This window comes from Oncorhynchus kisutch, linkage group LG26, assembly GCF_002021735.2.
Source record: "Oncorhynchus kisutch isolate 150728-3 linkage group LG26, Okis_V2, whole genome shotgun sequence".
NCBI lineage: Eukaryota > Metazoa > Chordata > Actinopteri > Salmoniformes > Salmonidae > Oncorhynchus > Oncorhynchus kisutch.
The window spans coordinates 20,071,753-20,093,184 of record NC_034199.2 but is presented as its reverse complement, the minus strand read 5'-3'; the positions used below and the strand labels follow the sequence as shown (position 1 = coordinate 20,093,184).

The following is a 21,432-nucleotide window of genomic DNA, read 5'->3' as shown; positions in this document are numbered from 1 at the left end:
ACCTTTCATGGTTCTTATTGATATGCATTATTTAGACTCTTTGAACTGAAGGCCATTAGGCCAATATTAGGCTATGCTTCCGTCATAACAGTACATTTTGAAAGAGGATACATATTTTACAGGGGCAGTTTGGTAAAACTAAATCGTCTGAATCGTCCACCGTAAATACAGGGGTAATAATTACATAACCGACATTCTAGTAATATTAGTCCCGTGTGAATAGAGCTATAGACCTACATGGTAATTATGACGACTTCCGGAGGACGTCCTCCATCCAATCAAAGCTTTTGCAGTAGGAACTGACATGTTGTCCATCCAATCAAAGTGGGCATGTGTGATTTAGAAGCTTGGTGAGTTCGTAAGATGGTTGGATAGATAAAGATTGAGATACTTTTGCATTTTTAGGATATTATTAAATTCAAATGACTTTTGTCAAACTACAGGAGACGGAGGTAGATGATATTGTTTTCTTGATTTAGAACTTGGCTTTAGAACTATTTCTGTCGAGTTAGTGCAATTTATTTCAATCCTCCTGACATGATTGGTTTAAACCTTTAATATAACAGTGTACAGAACATTAGGAGCATCTTCCTAATATTGAGTTTCACCCCAGAACAGCCTTCAACTCTACAAGGTGTTGAAAGCGGTTCACAGGGATGCTGGCCCATGTTGACTCCAATGCTTCCCACAGTTGTGTCAATTTGGCTGGATGTCCTTTGGGTAGTGGACCATTCTTGATACACACGGGAAACTTGTGTGAAAATCAAATCAAAGTTTATTTGTCACGTGCGCTGAATACAACACATGTAGACCTTACAGTGAAATGCTTACTTACAGGCTCTAATCAATAGTGCAAAAAAAAAGGTGTTAGATGAACACCAGCAGCATAGCAGTTCTTGACACAAACCTGTGAGCCTGGCACCTACTACCATACCCCACTCAAATTCACCCTCTGAATGGCACACAAACACAATCCATGGCAAGGCTTCAAAATCCTTATGGAACCAGTCTCCTCCCCTTCATATATACTGATTGAAGTGGATTTAACATGTGACATCAGTAAGGGATCATAGCTTCCACCATTATGTCATGGAAAGAACGTGAGTTCCTAATGTTTTGTACAGTGTATATCTCATTGGTTAAAGTGTACTGGAGTTCGGGGGTTTATTTATTACACCAATTTTGTTTCAAAACAAAACGGGGAGGGACCCACCTGAAATGTCCAACTTCCATTTAGCAACTTTGGATTAATGAATACACTAGGGTCATGTTAAGTACAAAAACATTATCGAACTTGGCAGATTGTGTAATAATGTGAGGCAGGAAGCAGGTGCAATGTTTAATAAAACAAAAATGAGACGAATCCATGTGGCTACAAGCCGGTACACAAGAACAATACCAAATGGAGAGTGAACATAAGCGAGTGACATAAAAAGGGTAGGAAATTAGGGTTATGAAGTCCAGGTGTGAATCATAATGATGAACAGGTGTGCGTAATGATGAATCCCAGGACCGGTGGTTACTATTCTGGTGACGTCGCATGCCGGAGGGGAGGAGCAGGAAAATATGTGACGGCACCCCACCGCTGACACGCGGCTCCAGCCGCAGGACAACGCCGACCAGAGGGACGACAAGGAGGAGCGTGTCGGTCCGGGCGGCGAAGGTGTAAATCACAGATGTTGTTGGGGTCCAGAATGTCCTCCACCGGAACCCAACACTGCTCATACGCCTCCAGGTCCACAAAATACTGGAGCCGACCCCCACGATGTCGGGAGTCCAGTAGGGATCAGACGGCGTATGCCGGACTCCCCTCACTGTCCGGTGGTGGGGTGGTGTCGTGGGGGACAGTATAAGTTAGGGGACCAGGAACCACCAACCTGAGAAGAGACATGAACCGAGGGTGAAATACGATAGTGACTGGGTAGTTGTAACCTGTATGTCACCTCGTTGACCCTCCGGAGAACCTTGAACAGCCCCACAAACAGGGGGCTCAGTTTCTTGCAGGGCAGCTGGAGTGGGAGGTTCCTGGTAGAGAGCCAGATGCGGTCCCCAGGACGGAACATAAGGGTCTCACTGCGGTGGCGGTCTGCCTGTTCCTTCTGACGATGGACGGTGCGCCGGAGTCTCACGTGCGTGTAGCTCCACACCTCCGCTGCCCGCTAGAACTACTCATCTACCCCAGGAGCAGCGCTCTGGCTGGAAAATCCAAAACACACTGGAAGGGGGTCAACCCAGTGGAGGAGTGACCTAGGGGGTTGTGGGCATACTCTGCCCAGGGAAGAAATTGTGCCCACTCACCCTGCCACTCAAGATAGTGACTCCTCAGGAACCTCCCCAGCTCCTGGTTCATCCTCTCCACCTGCCCATTGGACTGAGGCCGATACCCGGAATTGAGGCTGACCGTGACCAAGCTTCTCCAAGAAGGCCCTCCAAACTCGTGATGTGAATTGGGGGCCACGGTCAGAGACAATGTCCTCCGAAAGGCCACAATGCCGGAAGAGTGGCTCAGCAACCTGGAGAGCAGTGGGGAGACCAGGAACTAAATCAACAGTTCTGGGGGAACTTGGTTTGAGCACATACGGAACAGGAGTTGACATACCGTGTGACATCCTGCACCAAGGTGGGCCACCAGTACTTCTCAGCGATGGAGTGAATGGTGCGAGAAATACCTGTATGTCCAGCGATGCCACCTGTGTGTGCCCAGGTCAGCAGCCAATCCATTATCCCTGTGGGCACGTAGATGCGCTCAAGAAGACAATTCCGGGGTGCGAGCTCCCTCTAGAGCCTGGCAGATGTCCACGTCTACATCCCAAACCACTGGACCCACGACTCGGGAGGATGGGATTATGGGTGCCCTCTGGACAGAACCTCTCCCGAATCGTAGATACGGGACCGAGCATTGGCCTTTATGGCGATAGGTCAGCGTGAAGTCGAACCTGGTGAAAAAAAGTGCCCATCTGGCTTGGCGCGGATTCAGTCTCCTCGTTGTCCGTATGTACTCTAGGTTCCGATGGTCGAAGAGGATGACAAATGGTTCCTTGGCACCCTCCAGCCAGTGTCTCCACTCCTTCTTCACCACCAGGAGCTACCGATCCACAATGTCATAATTCCTCTCTGCGCAGGACAGTTTCTTGGAGAGAAAAAAAGGCACAAGGATATAATTTAATTGGGTTACCCTGTCATGGTGACAAAACTGCCCCCACGCCCACCTCAGATACGTCTACCTCAACCACAAAAGGTAGCGTGGGATATGGGTGCTTTAGCAAGGAGGGGGAGGAGGTGAAACGCTCCTAGAGCAAAGCCTCGTCGGCTGCTGGAGACCACGCCAGCCTGCGAGGCGCACACTTGAGGGAGGTGAGAGGGGTGGCGACAGCACTGAAGTTCCTGATGAAGCGGCGGTAGAAGTTGTCAAACCCCAAAAACCATTGTAACCCGTTGGTGGTAGGGACTGGCCATGACTTTACTGCATCCACCTTCCTATCCTCCATCCTCAGCTCCCTGTGGACTGATTTGGTAACCCAAGGATACCGCCCTCTGGTGGAATTGGCACTTCTCCGCCTAGACGAACAGGTGATTGTCCAAGAGGCGTTGCAGGACTGCTCGTGGGTGAAGTGATCTTTCAGGTTGGTCGAGAAGATCAGGATGTCGTCGATGTATACAATCACCTGCCATCTGAATAGGTCCCTGAACACCTTGTTGATGAATGCCTGGAACACTGACGGAGCATTGGCTAAGCCAAAGGGCATAACCAAATACTCGTAGTGACCAGACATCGTACTGAAATCCATCTTCCACTCATCCCCTTCCCAGAAGCAGAGATTGTAGGTACTCCGCAGGTCCAGTTTGGTGAAGAACTGGGCCCCGCGGAGTTGCTCGATGGCACCAATGGGAGAGGGTACCGATACTTCTTAGTGTTGTCAAGTCCATGGTAATTGAAACATGGGCGTAATCCTCTCTACTTTTTGGCCACAAAGAAGAAACCAGCCAATGCAGGGGACATGGGTGAAACCCAGTTGGAGCGCTTTTTGAATGAACACTACTGTTCAAAAGTTTGGGGTCACTTAGAAATGTCCTTGTTTGGAAGAAGAGCTAATTTTTTGACCATTAACATAAAAAATTATCAGAAATACAGTGTAGACATTGTTAAAGGATGTTGTAAGTGACTATTGTAGTTGGAAACTGCAGATTTTTTATGGAATATCTACATGGGCGTACAGAGGCCCATTATAGCAACCATCACTCCTGTGTTCCAATGTCACGTTGTGTTAGCTAATCCAAGTTTATCATTTTAAAAGGCTAATTGATCATTAGAAATCGCTTTTGCAATTATGTTAGCACAGCTGAAAATGGTTATGTTGATTAAAGAAGCAATAAAACTGTCCTTCTTTAGACTAGTTGAGTATCTGGAGCGTCAGCATTTGTAGGTTTAATTACTGGCTCAAAATGGCTAGAAACAATGAACTTTCTTCTGAAGCACAGCAGTCTATTCTTGTTCTGAGAAATGAAGGCTATTCCATGTGAGAAATTGCCAAGAAACTGAACATGTCATGCAACGCTGTGTACTAATCCCGTCACAGAACAGCGCAAACTGGCTATAACCAGAATAGAAAAGGGAGTGGGAGGTCCTGCTGCACAACTGAGCAAGAGGAGTACATTACAGTGTCTAGTTTGAGAAACAGACACCTCACAAGTCCTCCACTGGCAGCTTCATTAAATAGTGCTCGCAAAACACCTACTCCTCTTTCTATTCTGGTTAGAGCCAGATTGCGCTGTTCTGTGTGACCCCAAACTTTTGAACAGTAGTGTAATCCTCCATGGCCTGGGTCTCAGCCACAGACAGAGGGTAGATGCGTCCGAGCGGAAGTGTAGCACCAAAAAATTGGTCGATGGCACAGTCCCAGGGGCAATGAGGGAGACAAGTAGCCGTAGGCGTTTGGAAATTGCTCCCAAGGATGAACCAGACTTGTGGAGGTCTACAATGTTTTTTCTGAGGTCTTGGCTAATTTCTTTTCTTTTTCCCATGATGTCAAACAAAGAGGCACTGAGTTTGAAGGTAGGCCTTGAAATACATCCACAGGTACACCTCCAATTGACTCAAATTATGTTAATTAGCCTATCAGAAACTTCTAAAGCCATGACATAATTTTCTAAATTTTCCAAGCTGTTTAAAGGCAGTCAATTTAGTGTATGTAAACTTCTGACCCACTGGAATTGTGATACAGTGAATTAGAAGTGAAATAATCTGTCTGTAAACAATTGTTGGAGAAATTACTTGCGTCATGCACAAAGTAGATGTCCTAACTGACTTGCCAAAACTATAGTATGTTAACAAGACATTTGTGGATTGGTTGAAAAATAAGTTTTAATGACTCCAACATAAGTGTATGTAAACTTCCGACTTCAAATGTACTCCTCAGCACCCCCATACCCACCCCCCTCAGACAATCCCGCAGGTGAAGAAGGTGGATGTGGAGGTCCTGGGCTAGTGTGGTTATACTTGGTCTGTGGTTGTGAAGCCAGTTAGACATACTGTCAAATTCTCTAAAATGATGTTGGAGGCAGCTTATGGTATAGAAATGAACATGACATTCTCTGGCAACAGCTCTGTTGGACATTCCTGCAGTCAGAATGCCAATTGCACGCTCCCTCCAAACTTGAGACATCAGTGGCATTGTGTTGTGTGACAAAACTGCACATTTTGAAGTGGCCTTTTATTGTTCCCAGGACAAGGTGCACCTGTGTAATGATCACACTGTTTAATCAGCTTCTTGATATGCCACATCTGTCAGGTGGATGGATTATATTGGCAAATGAGAAATGCTCACTAATAGGGATGTAACAAGTTTGTGCTGAAAATTTGAGAGAAATAAGATTTTTGTGTGAATGGAAAATTTCAGGGATTTTTTTATTTCAGCTCATGAAACCAACACTTTACATGTTGCGTTTTATATTTTTGTTCAGTATACATATATAAAATGGTGTGTATAGACAGTAAGTGTAGTTAGCAGTAGGTAGGATGAGCCTTGACTAAAATATAGTATGTAAACATAATTAAAGTGACCAGTGTTCAATGACTATATATATAGGGCAGCAGTCTCTAAGTTGTAGCGTAGAGTACTGGGTGGGAGCCAGCTAGTAACAGTGACTAAGTTCGGAGCAGGGTACTGGGCGGAGGCTGGAGATAGAAGCTGTTTTTCAGTCTTTTGGTCCCAGCTTTGATGTACCTGTACTGTCTCTTCCTACAGTGAACTCCAAAAGTATTGGGACAGTGACACATTTTTTGTTGTTTTGGCTCTGTACTCTAGCACTTTGGATTTGAAAATTATACATAAATATCATACCTCCCAAAACTGCTGACCTCCCCTGTTATGCTGACCTCCCCTGTAATAGTGAGAAGTTAGCATGTCTTGGGGGTATGATATTTGTGCATCTGTAACTTTCTCACTCATCATTAGTCAGGATTCATTTAGGATTATCCATAATCATGGTAGCATCCACATTAATGTAGAAGTGTTTTAGAAACATATTCTATTCTTATTTACAATGAAAGTGACTCCAAAATGACACAATATTTCTATTGGCCACAAAATAATCTGAAACACAACTAAAACAAACAGCAAATGCACCCAACAAGTTTGTAGAGTAACAAGTGAATTTGTCCCAATACTTTTTGTCCCATAAAATGGGGGGATTATGAACAAAAAGTACTGTAATTCATTTTTTTTTTTTACCTGATATTACCTGACACCCTCAAATTAAAGCTGACAGTCTGCACTTACCTCATAGTCATTGTATAATTTGAAAAACAACAAAAATGTGTCACTGTCCCAATACTTTTGGAGCTCCCTGTAGATGGTAGCAGAGTGAACAGGTAGTGTAGATGTCCTGGAGGGCAGGCAGAGGGCAGGCACATGATGCTCTCAATGGTGCATCTGTAGAAGTTTGTGAGGGCCAAGACGAATTTCGAGGCACTGTTGCGCCTTCACCACACTGTTTATGGAAGGACAGTTTCAGGTTGTCAATGATGTGTGCGCACCAAAGAACTTGACGCGTTTCATCTGAATGCTCCAAAACGTTGCGTCCTGCTGAACGGTCCCCAGAGTCTACCATTTGTTAATCTACCTACACATCCAGTATTAATATGATAACACTTTACTACATAATCGCGCAATTATAACTATATTATATATAATGGCCTCAACTGGGTTTTCAACTAATATTGTTAGAGACTAGGTTCTTCTCCTTGAGTGCTTCGTCATACCGCTGCAATGTTGACGGTCTCGATTAATGGTCTCGAACATAGAAATACAACGCATAGAACGGTTCACATACCACTGAGAACCTGCTTTATTGCGTTGTTTCAACCAGGGAGTTCATTGGTTGCATAGGCAGGGTTTGACACAACAAGACAGGGAAGTAGAGAGCCATCCAAATAACAAGCATCAGAAGAATATAGCGACCGAAGAGAGGCTGCAAAGTGAAGAGGGGCGATAAAGATAAAAGCTTGATATAGCTAGAGTTAGCTTAGCGCCCATGCTGACGTTACTAGCTAGCTACTGTACGTCGCAACGGCCCCAACGACCCCGCAGAGAACAAGAAAAACAACATCCAAAGGCGATAGTCAGAAGGCAGGGTTTACAACTGTATTTCAATGCTATTTTTAAGTAAAAGGAGGTTCGAGCATGATGTCCTGCTCTGGTAACCTGGTTTGGGATGTTAACAAGCGCTCTATTGGATATAATGAACCGAATGCTGTCAGGATCAACTACTTAGGTAAGAGCTCCTGACTGGGTCCAAAATAATTTGCTACAGCTAGTGAACGTCGATCAGTTAACTAGCTAGCTAACTATATTTTCGATTAGCTTGCTGACACGTGAAATACAAACTTGCAACAACATTGTCGCTAATTTGTTTCCCAGTTTAGACATTAGTGTTGATACTTCGTTTCATTGCAACGATTGCTTGCCTTTCCGCTTGGGCAGCTGGCTATTTGTAACAATACCCCTTTGCTTGCCACATCTAGCTATGCCTTTTTAGGTAGCGACACCTAAGATACACCATTACTTATAGTTCTGTCAATTCCTGTGTTGATATTGATGTTTGATTAACCAATTATTTCCACACAGAGGTTACACTAGTTGTAGATGGTACCCAGGGGTACATTTCTATATCCATCTGCAGTCTACCTTTTGTCCTTACAAAATAAATAACAATAATAATAATAATGCTGGTCATTTGAAGATTGTATTTCGACAGAATATAGAATTGGGCTTAGTCATTGGAAATATTGATTATTGCAATTTGCCCAGTTGCTAATCAATTTAGTAACTATCATTATATTATACAGTACCAGTCAGAAGTTTGCACACACCTACTCATTCAAGGGGTTTTCTTTCTTTTTTTACTATTTTCTACATTTTAGAATAATGGGGAAGAAATCAAAACTATGAAATAACACATGGAATCATGTAGTAACCAAAAAAGTGTTAAACAAATCAAAATATAATTTATATTTGAGATTCTTCAAAGTAGCCACCCTTTTCCTTGATGACAGCTTTGCACACTTGGCATTCTCTCAACCAGCTTCACCTGGAATGTTTTTCCAACAGTCTTGGAAGAGTTCCCACGTATGCTGAGCACTTGTTGGCTGCTTTTCCTTCACTCTGCGGTCCAACTCATCTCAAACCATCTCAATTGGGTTGAGGTTGGGTGATTGTGGAGGCCATGTCATCTGATGTAGCACTCCCATCACTCTTTGTTAAATAGCCCTTACACAGCCTGGAGATGTGTTGACTCATTGTCCTGTTGAAAAACAAATGATAGTCCCACTAAGCACAAACCAGATGGGACGGCGTATCGCTGCAGAATGCAGTGTTAGCCATCCTGGTTAAGTGTGCCTTGAATTCAAAATAAATCACTGACAGTGTCACCAGCAAAGCACCTGCACACCATCACACCTCCTCCATGCTTCACTGTGGGAACTACACATACAGAGATCATCCGTTCACCTACTCTGCGTCTCACAAAGACAGGCTGTTGGAACCAAATATCTCACATTTGGACTCATCAGACCAAAGGACAGATTTCCGCCGGTCTAATATCCATTGCTCATGTTTCTTGGCCCAGGCAAGTCTCTTCTTCTTATTGGTGTCTTTTAGTAGTTGTTTCTTTGCAGTAATTCGACCATGAAGTCCTGATTCACACAGTCTCCTCTGAACAGTTGATGTTGAGATGTGTCTGTTACTTGAACTCTGTGAAGCATTTATTTGGGCTGCAATCTGAGGTACAGTTAACTCTAATGAACGTATCCTCTGCAGCAGAGGTAACTCTTAGTCTTCCTTTCCTGTGGCGGTCCTCATGAGAGCCAGTTTCATCACAGCACTTCATGCTTTTTCCAACAGTACTTTAAAGAAACTTTCAAAGTTCTTGACATTTTCCTTATTGACTGACCTTCATGTCCTAAAGCAATGATGGACTGTCATTTCTCTTTGCCTATTTGAGCTGTTCTTGCCATAATATGGCCTTGGTCTTTTACCAAATAAGGCTATATTCTGTATACCAACCCTACCTTGTCACAACACAACTGATTGGCTCAAACGTATTAAGAAGGAAATAAATTCCACAAATTAACTTTTAACACAGCACACCTGTTAATTAAGATGCATTCCAGGTGACTACCTCATGAAGCTGGTTGAGAGAATGCCAAGAGTGTGCAAGGCTGTCATCAAGGCAAAGGGTGACTACTTTTGAAGAATCTCAAAAATAAAGTCTATTTGGATTTGTTAAACACTGTTTTGGTTATTAAATTATTCCATATGTGTTTTTTCATAGTTTTGATGTCTTCACTATTATTATTATTATAATGTAGAAAATAGTACAAATAAAGACAAACCCAGGAATAAGTAGGTGTGTCCTACTGTACATTTTGAGACTGGACTATGAATTGTATCCCGATAGCCAGAAGGGGGAGCCATGGGAAGCATTGATCTACAGAAATTCAGCAGTGGCATTATATTCATTTTGACAATAGATATTCTGCTGGTTAAAACAACTGGGATATTATTCCATCTACCAAGGCCAGATTTAACAGATTTTGAGCATTTTGTTCATTTGTGGCTATGGTTTTATCAAATGAAATATATATACTCCCATATATAAAAAGATAACTATCGGGGTTCCATAAGTAGAGATGGAGTCCTCCATCGGGGTCTTGAGAGGCAGTAGGGCTGATTTTGGTTAGGTAATTCAGCTTAATCTCAAGCAATAAAATGTATCTACGGTCTTCAGTGCGTTTGGGAGCGATTGAGATACATTGTCTAAATATAGTCAAATATTGTATGCGCATAATGAGATGAAGTGATCAGTAGATTTTAGAGAATTGTTATTTTCTTCGTTTGACGAATCGCTTAGGCCAGGGGTTCCATGGATAATAAGAATAGAAAAGGTGAAATTGGATCAACTTGTCTACTGCTTTATTGATTCTGAACAGAGCTGAGCATATATGGCCTGTTATAACTATGGCTGAGGGATTGGCATATAGTATTTTAATCATATTAATGAAATTGGAGCCAATTCCCATATCTTCCAAGGCAGATTAGAGATTTGACCATTCTAGTCTATCAAAAGCTTTTTCTCCGTTGAGAGATGATACAGCCCAAGAAGCTTGTTTCTGATGAAGCATCTAAGATGTGTTTATCTTGGCAAGTCATTTCAGAACAAATTCTTATTTTATAATGACGGCCTACCCCAGCCAAACCCTCCCCTAACCCGGACGATGCTAGGCCAATTGTGCGCCACCATATGGGACTCCTAGTCACGGCTGGTTGTGATACAGCCCAGGATCAAATCAGGGTCTGTAGTGAATCCTCTAGCACTGAGATGCAGGGCCTTAGACTGCTGCGACACTCGGGAGCCCCACACAAAAATAAGCTGAACATGTGATAGTCGACAGGGGTTATCCAAGGATAACACTTTTTAACAAACCCGCTTTGGTCCGTGTGGACCAACTTGGGTAAATAAATCTCAAAGATTTAAACATTCTGTTAAATATCTACTCCAAATTAAGATTCAAAGATGTCTGCAGAAAGAATGGGGTGTCATGATATACAGGGCCTTCAGAAAGTATTCACACCCCTTTTACTTTTTCAACATTTTGTGTTATTTTATTTATTTTTATTGAACCTTTATTTAACTAATTAAGTCAGTTAAGAACAAATTCTTATTTACAATGACGGCCTACCAAAAGGCCTTCTGCGGGGACGGGGGCCAGGAATAAAAATAAATACAATATAAATATAGGACAATACACACATCACAACAAGAAACACAACACTACATAAAGAGAGACCTAAGACAACAACATAGCAAGGCAGCAACACATGACAACATAGCATGGTAGCAACACAACATGGTAGCAGCACAAAACATGGTACAAACATTATTGGTTACAGACAACAGCACAAAGGGCAAGAAGGTAGAGACAACAATACATCACACAAAGCAGCCACAACTGTCAGTAAGAGTGTCCATGATTGAGTCTTTGAATGAAGAGATTGAGATAAAACTGTTCAGTTTCAGTGTTTGTTGCAGCTCGTTCCAGTCGCTAGCTGCAGCGAACTGAAAAAGGGAGCGACCCATGGAAGTGTGCTTTTGGGACCTTTAACAGAATGTGACTGGCAGAACGAGTGTTGTATGTGGAGGATGAGTGCTGCAGAAGATTTCTCAGATAGGGGGGAGTGAGGCCTAAGAGGGTTTTATAAATAAGCATCAACCAGTGGGTCTTGCGACGGGTATACAGAGATGGCCAGTTTACAAAGGAGTATAGAGTGCAGGGATGTGTCCTATAAGAAGCATTGGTGGCAAATCTGATGGCCGAATGGTAAAGAACATCTAGCCGCTCAAGAGCACCCTTACTTGCCGATCTATAAATTATGTCTCTGTAATCTAGCATGGGTAGGATGGTCATCTGAATCAGGGTTAGTTTGGCAGCTGGGTTGAAAGAGGAGCGATTACGATAGAGGAAACCAAGCTAGATTTAACTTTAGCCTGCAGCTTTGATATGTGCTGAGAGAAGGACAGTGCACCGTCTAGCCATACTTACAGCCTGAATTTTAAATTTATATTTTGTGCCACTGATCTACACACACTACCCTTAATGTCAAAGTGAAATTTTGTTTTGAAGACATTTTTCCAAATGAATAAAAAATGAAGAACTGAATTGTCTTGAGTCAAGTATTCAACCCCTTTGTTATGGCAAGCCTAAATAATTTAACAAATCAAATCACATATGTTGCATGGACTCATGCTGTGTTCAATAATAGGGGTTAACATGATTTTTGAATGACTACCCCATCTTTGTAAACCACACATCTGTAAGGTCCCTCAATCGAGTAGTGAATTTCAAGCACAGATTAAACCACAAAGACCAGGAAGGTTTTTCAATGTCTCTCAAAAAGGGCCCCGATTGGTAGATGTGGGGGGAAAAAAGCATAAGCTGAATATCCCTTTGAGTATGGTGGTTATTAATTCGTTTTTACACCCAGTATCGATACAAAGATACAGTGCCTTGCGAAGGTTTTCGGCCCCCTTGAACTTTGCGACCTTTTGCCACATTTCAGGCTTCAAACATAAAGATATAAAACTGTATTTTTTTGTGAAGAATCAACAACAAGTGGGACACAATCATGAAGTGGAACGACATTTATTGGATATTTCAAACCTTTTTAACAAATCAAAAACTGAAAAATTGGGCGTGCAAAATTATTCAGCCCCCTTAAGTTAATACTTTGTAGCGCCACCTTTTGCTGCGATTACAGCTGTAAGTCGCTTGGGGTATGTCTCTATCAGTTTTGCACATCGAGAGACTGACATTTTTCCCCATTCCTCCTTGCAAAACAGCTCGAGCTCAGTGAGGTTGGATGGAGAGCATTTGTGAACAGCAGTTTTCAGTTCTTTCCACAGATTCTCGATTGGATTCAGGTCTGGACTTTGACTTGGCCATTCTAACACCTGGATATGTTTATTTTTGAACCATTCCATTGTAGATTTTGCTTTATGTTTTGGATCATTGTCTTGTTGGAAGACAAATCTCCGTCCCAGTCTCAGGTCTTTTGCAGACTCCATCAGGTTTTCTTCCAGAATGTTCCTGTATTTGGCTCCATCCATCTTCCCATCAATTTTAACCATCTTCCCTGTCCCTGCTGAAGAAAAGCAGGCCCAAACCATGATGATGCCACCACCATGTTTGACAGCGGAGATGATGTGTTCAGGGTGATGAGCTGTGTTGCTTTTACGCCAAACATAACGTTTTGCATTGTTGCCAAAACGTTCAATTTTGGTTTCATCTGACCAGAGCACCTTCTTCCACATGTTTGGTGTGTCTCCCAGGTGGCTTGTGGCAAACTTTAAACGACACTTTTTATGGATATCTTTAAGAAATGGCTTTCTTCTTGCCACTCTTCCATAAAGGCCAGATTTGTGCAATATACGACTGATTGTTGTCCTATGGACAGAGTCTCCCACCTCAGCTGTAGATCTCTGCAGTTCATCCAGAGTGATCATGGGCCTCTTGGCTGCATCTCTGATCAGTCTTCTCCTTGTATGAGCTGAAAGTTTAGAGGGACGGCCAGGTCTTGGTAGATTTGCAGTGGTCTGATACTCCTTCCATTTCAATATTATCGCTTGCACAGTGCTCCTTGGGATGTTTAAAGCTTGGGAAATCTTTTTGTATCCAAATCCGGCTTTAAACTTCTTCACAACAGTATCTCGGACCTGCCTGGTGTGTTCCTTGTTCTTCATGATGCTCTCTGCGCTTTTAACGGACCTCTGAGACTATCACAGAGACTTGATTACACACAGGTGGATTGTATTTATCATCATTAGTCATTTAGGTCAATTGGATCATTCAGAGATCCTCACTGATCTTCTGGAGAGAGTTTGCTGCACTGAAAGTAAAGGGGCTGAATAATTTTGCACGCCCTATTTTTCAGTTTTTGATTTGTTAAAAAGGTTTGAAATATCCAATAAATGTCCTTCCACTTCATGATTGTGTCCCACTTGTTGTCGATTCTTCACAAAAAAAATACAGTTTTATATCTTTATGTTTGAAGCCTGAAATGTGGCAAAAGGTCGCAAAGTTCAAGGGGGCCGAATACTTTCGCAAGGCACTGTACAGGCATCCTTCCTAACTCCATTGCCGTAGAGGAAGGAAACTGCTCAAGAATTTCACCATGAGGCCAATGGGGATTTTAAAACAGTTACCGAGTTTAATGGTTGTGATATGAGAACTAAGGATGGATCAACAACATTGTAGTTACTTCACAATATTAACCTAAATTACAGAGTGAAAAGAAGGAAGCCTGCACATGCATCCTGTTTGCAACAAGGCACTTAAGTAATACTGTAAAAAATGTGACAAAGAAATTACCAATATGTACTGAATACAAAACGTTATGTTTTGGACAAATCCCAAAACATCACTGAGTTCCACTCTTCAGATTTTCAAGCATGATGGTGGTTGCATCATGTTATGGGTATGCTTGTCATTGGCAAGGATTAGGGTGTTTTTTTTAGGACAAAGAGATGCCGAATACAGCTAAGCACAGGCAAAATCTTAGAGGAAAACCTGGTTCAGTCTGCTTTCCACCAGACACTGGGGCAAAAATACACCTTTCAGTAGGACATTAACCTTAAACACAAGGCCAAATCTACACTGGAGTTGCTTACTAAGAAAACAGTGAATGTTCCTGAGTGGTCGAGTTACAGTTTTGACCTAAATTGGCTTGAAAATCTATGGCAAGACTTGAAAATGGCTTTCTAGCAATGATCAACAACCAATTTGACAGAGTTTGAATAATTTAAAAAAGAATAATGGGCAAATATTGTACAATCCAGGTGTGCAAAGCTCTTACAGACTTACCTAAAAATACTCACAGCTGTAATCGCTGCCAAAGGTGTTTCTAACATCAATCAATCAATCAAATGTATCTATAAAGCCCTTTTTACATTAGCCAATGTCACAAAGTGCTTTACAGAAACCCAGCCTAAAACCCCAAACAGCAAGCAATGCAGATGTAGAAGCATGGTGGCTAGTAAAATCCCCCGGGAAAAGGCAGGAACCTAGGAAGAAACCTAGATGGGAACCAGGCTCTGAGGGGTGGCCAGTCCTCTTCTGGCTGTGCCGGGTGGAGATTATAACAGTACATGGCCAAGATGTTCAAACTTTCATAGATGACCAGCAGGGTCAAATAATAATAATCACAGTGGTTATAGAGGGTGCAACAGGTCAGCACCTCAGGAGTAAAGGTAAGTTTGCTTTTCATAGCCAATCATTCAGAGTTTGAGACAGCAGGTGCTGTAGAGAGAGAGAGAGAGAGAGAGAGAGTCGAAAACAGCAGGTCCGGGACAAGGTAGCACGTCCGGTGAACAGGTCAGGGTTCCATAGCCGCAGGCAGAACAATTGAAACTGAAGCAGCAGCAGGTGGACTGGGGACAGCAAGGAGTCATCAGGCCAGAAAGTCATGAGGCATGGTCCTAGGGCTCAGGTCCTCCGAGAGAAAAGAGAGTTAGAGGGAGCATAATTAAATTCACACAGGACACTGGATAAGACAGGATAAGTACTCCAGATATGACTGGTCCTAGCCCCCCAACACAAACTATTACAGCATAAATACTGGAGGGGTCGGGAGACACTGTGGCCCAGTCCGACGATACCCCCAGACAGGGCCTATCAATCAAATGTATTTATAAAGCCCTTCTTACATCAGCTGATGTCACAAAGTGCTGTACAGAAACCCAGCCTAAAACCCCAAACAGGTGTAGAAGCACGGCCAAACAGGCAGGATATAACCCCATCCACTTTACCAAAGCACAGCCCCCACACCATTAGAGGGATACCTTCAAATCACCAATTTACTACACTGAGACAAGGCAGAGTATAGCCCACGAAGATCTCCCCCACTGCACGAACCCGAGGGGGTGCGCCAACCCAGACAGGAAGATCACATTAGTGACTCAACCCACTCAACTGACGCACCCCTCCTAGCGACAGCATGGAAGAGCCCCAGTAAGCCAGTGACTCAGCCCCTGTAATAGGGTTAGAGGCAGAAAATCCCAGTGGAGAGAGGGGAACCGGCCAGGCAGAGACAGCAAGGGCGGTTCGTCGCTCCAGTGGCTTTCCTTTCACCTTCACACCCCTGGTCCAGACTACACTCAATCATCGGACCTACTGAAGAGATGAGTCTTCATCTCTCACATGGATAGGCAGACTATTTCATAAAAATGGAGCTCTATAGGAGAAAGCCCTGCCTCCAGCTGTTTGCTTAGAAATTCTAGGGACAATTAGGAGGCCTGCGTCTTGTGACCGTAGTGTATGTATAGGTATGTACGGCAGGACCAAATTGGAAAGATGGGTAGGAGCAAGCCCATGTAATACTTTGTAGGTTAGCAGTGAAACCTTGAAATCAGCCCTAGCCTTAACAGGAAGCTAGTGTAGAGAGGCTAGTACTGGAGTAATATGATCACATTTTTTGGTTCTAGTCTAAGATTCCAGCTGTGTTTAGCACTAACTGAAGTTTATTTAGTGATTTATCCAGGTAGCCAGAAAGTAGGGCATTGCAGTAGACAAATTTAGAAGTGACAAAAGCATGGATGCATTTTTGGACAGGAGGTTTCTGATTTTTGCAATGTTACGTAGATGGAAATAAGCTGTCCTTGAAACAGTCTTGATATGTTCGTCGAAAGAGAGATCAGGGTCCATAGTAATGCCGAGGTCCTTCAGTTTATTTGAGACTACAACCATCAAGATTAACGAGACTAATGTACAACCATCAAGATTAATTGTCAGATCCAACAGAAGATCTCTTTGTTTCTTGGGACCTAGAACTAGCGTGTCTGTTTTGTCTGAGTTTAAAAGTAACACATTTGCTTCCATCCACTTCCTTATGTCTGAAACACATGCTTCCAGGGAGGGCAATTTTGGGGCTTCACCATGTTTCATCGAAATGTCCAGCTGTGTATCGTCCGCAAAGCAGTGAAAGTTAACATTATGTTTCCGAAATGACATCACTAAGAGGTCAAATATTTGGTGAAAACAATAGTGGTCCTAAAACGGAACCTTGAAGAACACCGAAATTTACAGTTGGTTTCCGACAGATAAGATCTAAACCGGGCCAGAACTTGTCCGTGTAGACCAATTTGGGTTTCCAATCTCTCCAAAAGAATGTGGTGATCGATGGTATCATAAGCAGCACTAAGGTCTAGGAGTACGAGGACAGATGAAGAGCCTTGGTATGACGCCATTAAAGGGTAATTTACCACCTTTCCGAATGCAGTCTCGGTGCTATGATGGGGTCTAAAACCAGTCTGAAGCATTTTGTGTAGATTGTTTGTCTTCAGGAAGGCAGTGAGTTGCATCTATTGTCTCAGGGGGGTGAATACTTATCTAATCAAAATATATTGGTCTTATTTTTCAAAAAATGTTAGAATATTTCTTCCACTTTGTCATTAGAGTAAATTGTGTAGATTGTTGACCAAAAATGTAAATTCCTTCCATTTTAATCCCACTTTGTAACAAAATAAAATATAGAAAAAGTGAAGCGTTTGAAAAAATCTATTTTGGTTATTGAACTACAGTAACATGCTGACCAGACCGGACATGTCGCGTGCACGAGCATCGCAAAAGGAGAAATCCATGTTAATCAATTATTGCACCCACACTGCTCTCGTGCGCCAAACGAGTGTCTGCGATGCCTAAGGCTAAAATAGAACTCCTTTCTATTTCTGATGCAGATCGTGCTGCAAGTCCTGCCTCTCTCATTGGTTTATAGAAGCAGGTACCCACGTGCCATCTCCTCATTGTTTATACCCACGTGGGTGATTGAAAGACTAACTGTTTTGCCGGTTGTCGTGGTAATACTATGAAAGTGTAGATGCCATCACCATATAAGTTCAAAGATGAAAAAGCCTGGAAGTAGGAGAGATGACTAGAAACGATTCGGTTGGCCGTTTTATGTGTGGATTAATTGTCGGAGTAGAGGACCTTGTGCATTTCAGGTAAAATAAAACTATATTTATATCCCAGGACAAATTAGCTAGCAACAGCAAGCTAGCTAAATAGGACAAATTAGCTAGCAAGTGCAAGCTAACTAGCTAAATTGCCATACATGTTTAATGCTTTTCGACCTGTCCCCAAATTAATGTCATTGGTTCAGAGTTTGTTTTGATATTTTAACCTGCGTGTCGTGATCGCGTTTATGCGCACGTGCGCAGCTGGTTTGGGTTCCGTGTAAGTAGTGCTGAGCGATTTAGTGCTTTCTGAGATCGGTTCAGTTTCTGTTCGATTATTATTTTTTTAAGTATCTTTATTTATTTTTTCATTTTAAATGCATTATGTGGGTTGAACGCTGTAACAACACAGGATTAAACAATTAATACAAGTTCCACGATGGTATTGACTGCCCATTTACTGCTTATTCTCATTACTTTAATCAAATATTTCAGTTATTTGTTTTATTTGAGGACTTTATTTCATTCGAAGTCATCTCATCTCCAAAGAGCTGCTGCCTATGCTGTTCACTATCACTATTTTAGTACTTCTTCAAAGTAAATAAGGCATACTTTTATGACTGCTGAATACCAACTATCAATCACTTAGATAATGTATTTTCAGGTAGTTACCTCGCGAAGCATCTGTTCTCCTCTCATCATGAATTCTTGTTTTTCTTACGTAGCAGGCATAAAATATACACAGGTCGGACAAGTGTGCAGATCACAATCTCAATTTAATCTATTTTTTTTCGTAAAGTATTTAGACCCCTTGACTTTTTCAACATTTTGTTACATTACAGCCTTATTCTAAAATTGATTAAATTGTTTTGTTTCACTCATCAATCTAGACACAATACCCCATAATTACAAACCAAAAACAGTTTTTTGGAAATGTATTAAAAAGAAAAAGCTGAAATATCACACATTTACATGAGTATTCAGAACCTTTACTCAGTACTTTGTTGAAGCACCTTTGGCAGAGATGATAGCTTTGCATCTTCTTGGGTATGATGCTACAAGCTTGGCACACCTGTATTTGGGGAGTTTCTCCCATTCTTCTCTGCAGATCCTCTCAAGCTTTGTCAGGTTGGATGGGGAGTGTCACTGCACAGCTATTTTCAGGTCTCTCCAGAGATATTCGATAGGGTTCAAGTCCGGGCTCTGGCTGGGCCACTCAGGACATTCAGAGACTTGTCCCAAAACCACTCCTGCGTTGTCTTGGCTGTGTGCTTAGGGTCATTGTCCTGTTGGAAGGTGAACCTTCCAGGTTCACAGCGCTCTGGAGGTCTGCAGTGCTCTGGAGCAGGTTTTCATCAAGGATCTCTCTGTACTTTGCTCCGTTACTCTTTGCCTCGATCCTGACTAGTCTCCCAGTCCCTGCCGCTGAATAACATCACCACAGCATTATGCTGCCAGAAATCTTGAGTCTCCGCGTCATTTTGTTACCGTTACCGTTGCCCATACACATAACTTTACCTCCTACACATCCAGTTCTCTGCATGTAGAGCAGTGGTACTCATTGCCGCGAGCTGTTAATTTGCGGCTCGCTGTGATTTTCCTATTTCCCATTCATAATACATAACAATGATACAATTTCAATTCAATGTGTTTAATGCAGGCCTGAATCACTTCATTGAATATATCTATTGTTCCCTGGACAGCAGTATAGCGCCACTGTTGAACAGACAGGCCGAAATAGAACGCAACTGCTCAGCTACAGCGACCGACACATATCAGTTTGATACTATCTAATTTTGCAGTCTGGTAGACATGGATCGATTTATTGTAAAAAAGAAATGTAAATCTATTGACAATGAAAATGAGGGGTAAGAGCTGGAAACAACCTGACAGCTATGACCAAACAATCAGGAAGATGGCGGCGGAGAAATGCAGCTAGCTAACGTGGCTCCGGTGGCTAAGAGAAGGATAGGGTTGATTCAAGAAGAGATAATGGGAATAGCTCACTTTGTCTTGTTTGCCAGAAGGCAGTCAATTGTTTTAAGCAAGCAAATTTAGAGTGAAATCTCCAGTCACACCATGCCCATGTTGACAAAACATATCCGCCACCAAGCAACCTCAACAACAAAATAGCGCAACTCAAAGGATCTAGCACTGTTGCAGGGAAAATGACAGAGGCAACATTTGAGATTGCTTGGATACTCGCGAGAAACAAGAAGGCCTTCAAAGACGTGGAGATTGTCAAGTAATGTTTTTTGGCCTCAGCTGAAATATTGTATGCTGATGTAACAAACAAGGAAGCTATTTTAAAGCAAATTAAGGGACTGCAACTCTCAGACCCGACAATAACAGGACTCATAGAAGACATCAATGTTTGTTTATTCACTGCTTAAGCACACTCCGCCAACCCTGATGTCCTAGCCATGTCTGAATCCTGGCTTAGGAAGGCCACCAAAAATTCTGACATTTCCATCCCCAACTACAAGATTTTCCGCCAAGATAGAACTGCCAAAGGGGGCGAGGTCACAATCTACTGCAGCGAGAGTCTTGCAGAGTTCTGTCATGCTATCCGGGTCTGTACCCAAACAGTTCGAGCTTCTACTTCTAAAAATCCACCTTTCCAGAAAGTCTCTCACTGTTGCCGCTTGCTTATAGACCCCCCTCAGCCCCCAGTTGTGCCCTGGATTCCATATGCAAATTGATTGCCCTCACTTATCTTCAGAGTTCATACTGTTAGCTGACCTAAACTGGGATATGCTAAACACCCCGGCCGTCCTACAATCTTAACAAGAGACCCTCGATCTCACACAAATTATCAAGGAACCTACCAGGTACAACCCCAAATCCTGACCAACCTTCCCTCTAAATACACTTTTGCTGTCTTCAACCAGGATCTCAACGATCACTGCCTCATTGCCTGCATCCGTAATGCGTCCGCGGTCAAACGACCACTACTCATCACTGTCAAACGCTCCCTAAAAATCTTCAGCGAGCAGGCCTTTCTAATCGACCTGACCCAGGTATCCTGGAACGATTTTGACCTCATCACGTCAGTAGACGATGCCTGAGCATGCCCCATTCAAAAAATGTAGAACTAAGAACAGATATAGCCCCTGGTTCACTCCAGACTTGACTGCCCTTAACCAGCACAAAACATCCTGTGGAGGATTGCATTAGCATCGAATAGCCCCCGCGATATGCAACTTTTCAGGAAGTTAGGAATCAATATTCACAGTCAGTTAGGAAAGCAAAGGCTATCTTTTTCAAACAGAAATTTGCATCCTGTAACACAAATTCCCAAAAGTTTTGGAACACTGTAAAGAACATGGAGAATAAGAGCACCTCCTCCCAGCTGCCCACTGCACTGAGGCTAGGAAACACTGTCACCACCGATAAATCCACGATAATCGAGAATTTCAATAAGCATTT

General features: G+C 42.7%; 1 protein-coding gene across 9 annotated transcripts in view; it reads left to right on the top strand.

Moving 5' to 3' along the window:
• The first annotated feature begins 7,322 nt into the window (after positions 1-7,322).
• Positions 7,323-21,432, top strand: part of LOC109870876 (DDB1- and CUL4-associated factor 6) — a 73,360-nt gene continuing 59,250 nt past the window's right edge. For all 9 annotated transcript variants that reach the window (XM_031805367.1, XM_031805366.1, XM_020461563.2 and 6 more), the window contains exon 1: positions 7,323-7,773. In XM_031805367.1, the coding sequence (XP_031661227.1) occupies positions 7,683-7,773 (91 nt within the window). In that variant the 5' untranslated portion in view covers positions 7,323-7,682. The remainder of the gene's footprint in view (positions 7,774-21,432) is intronic.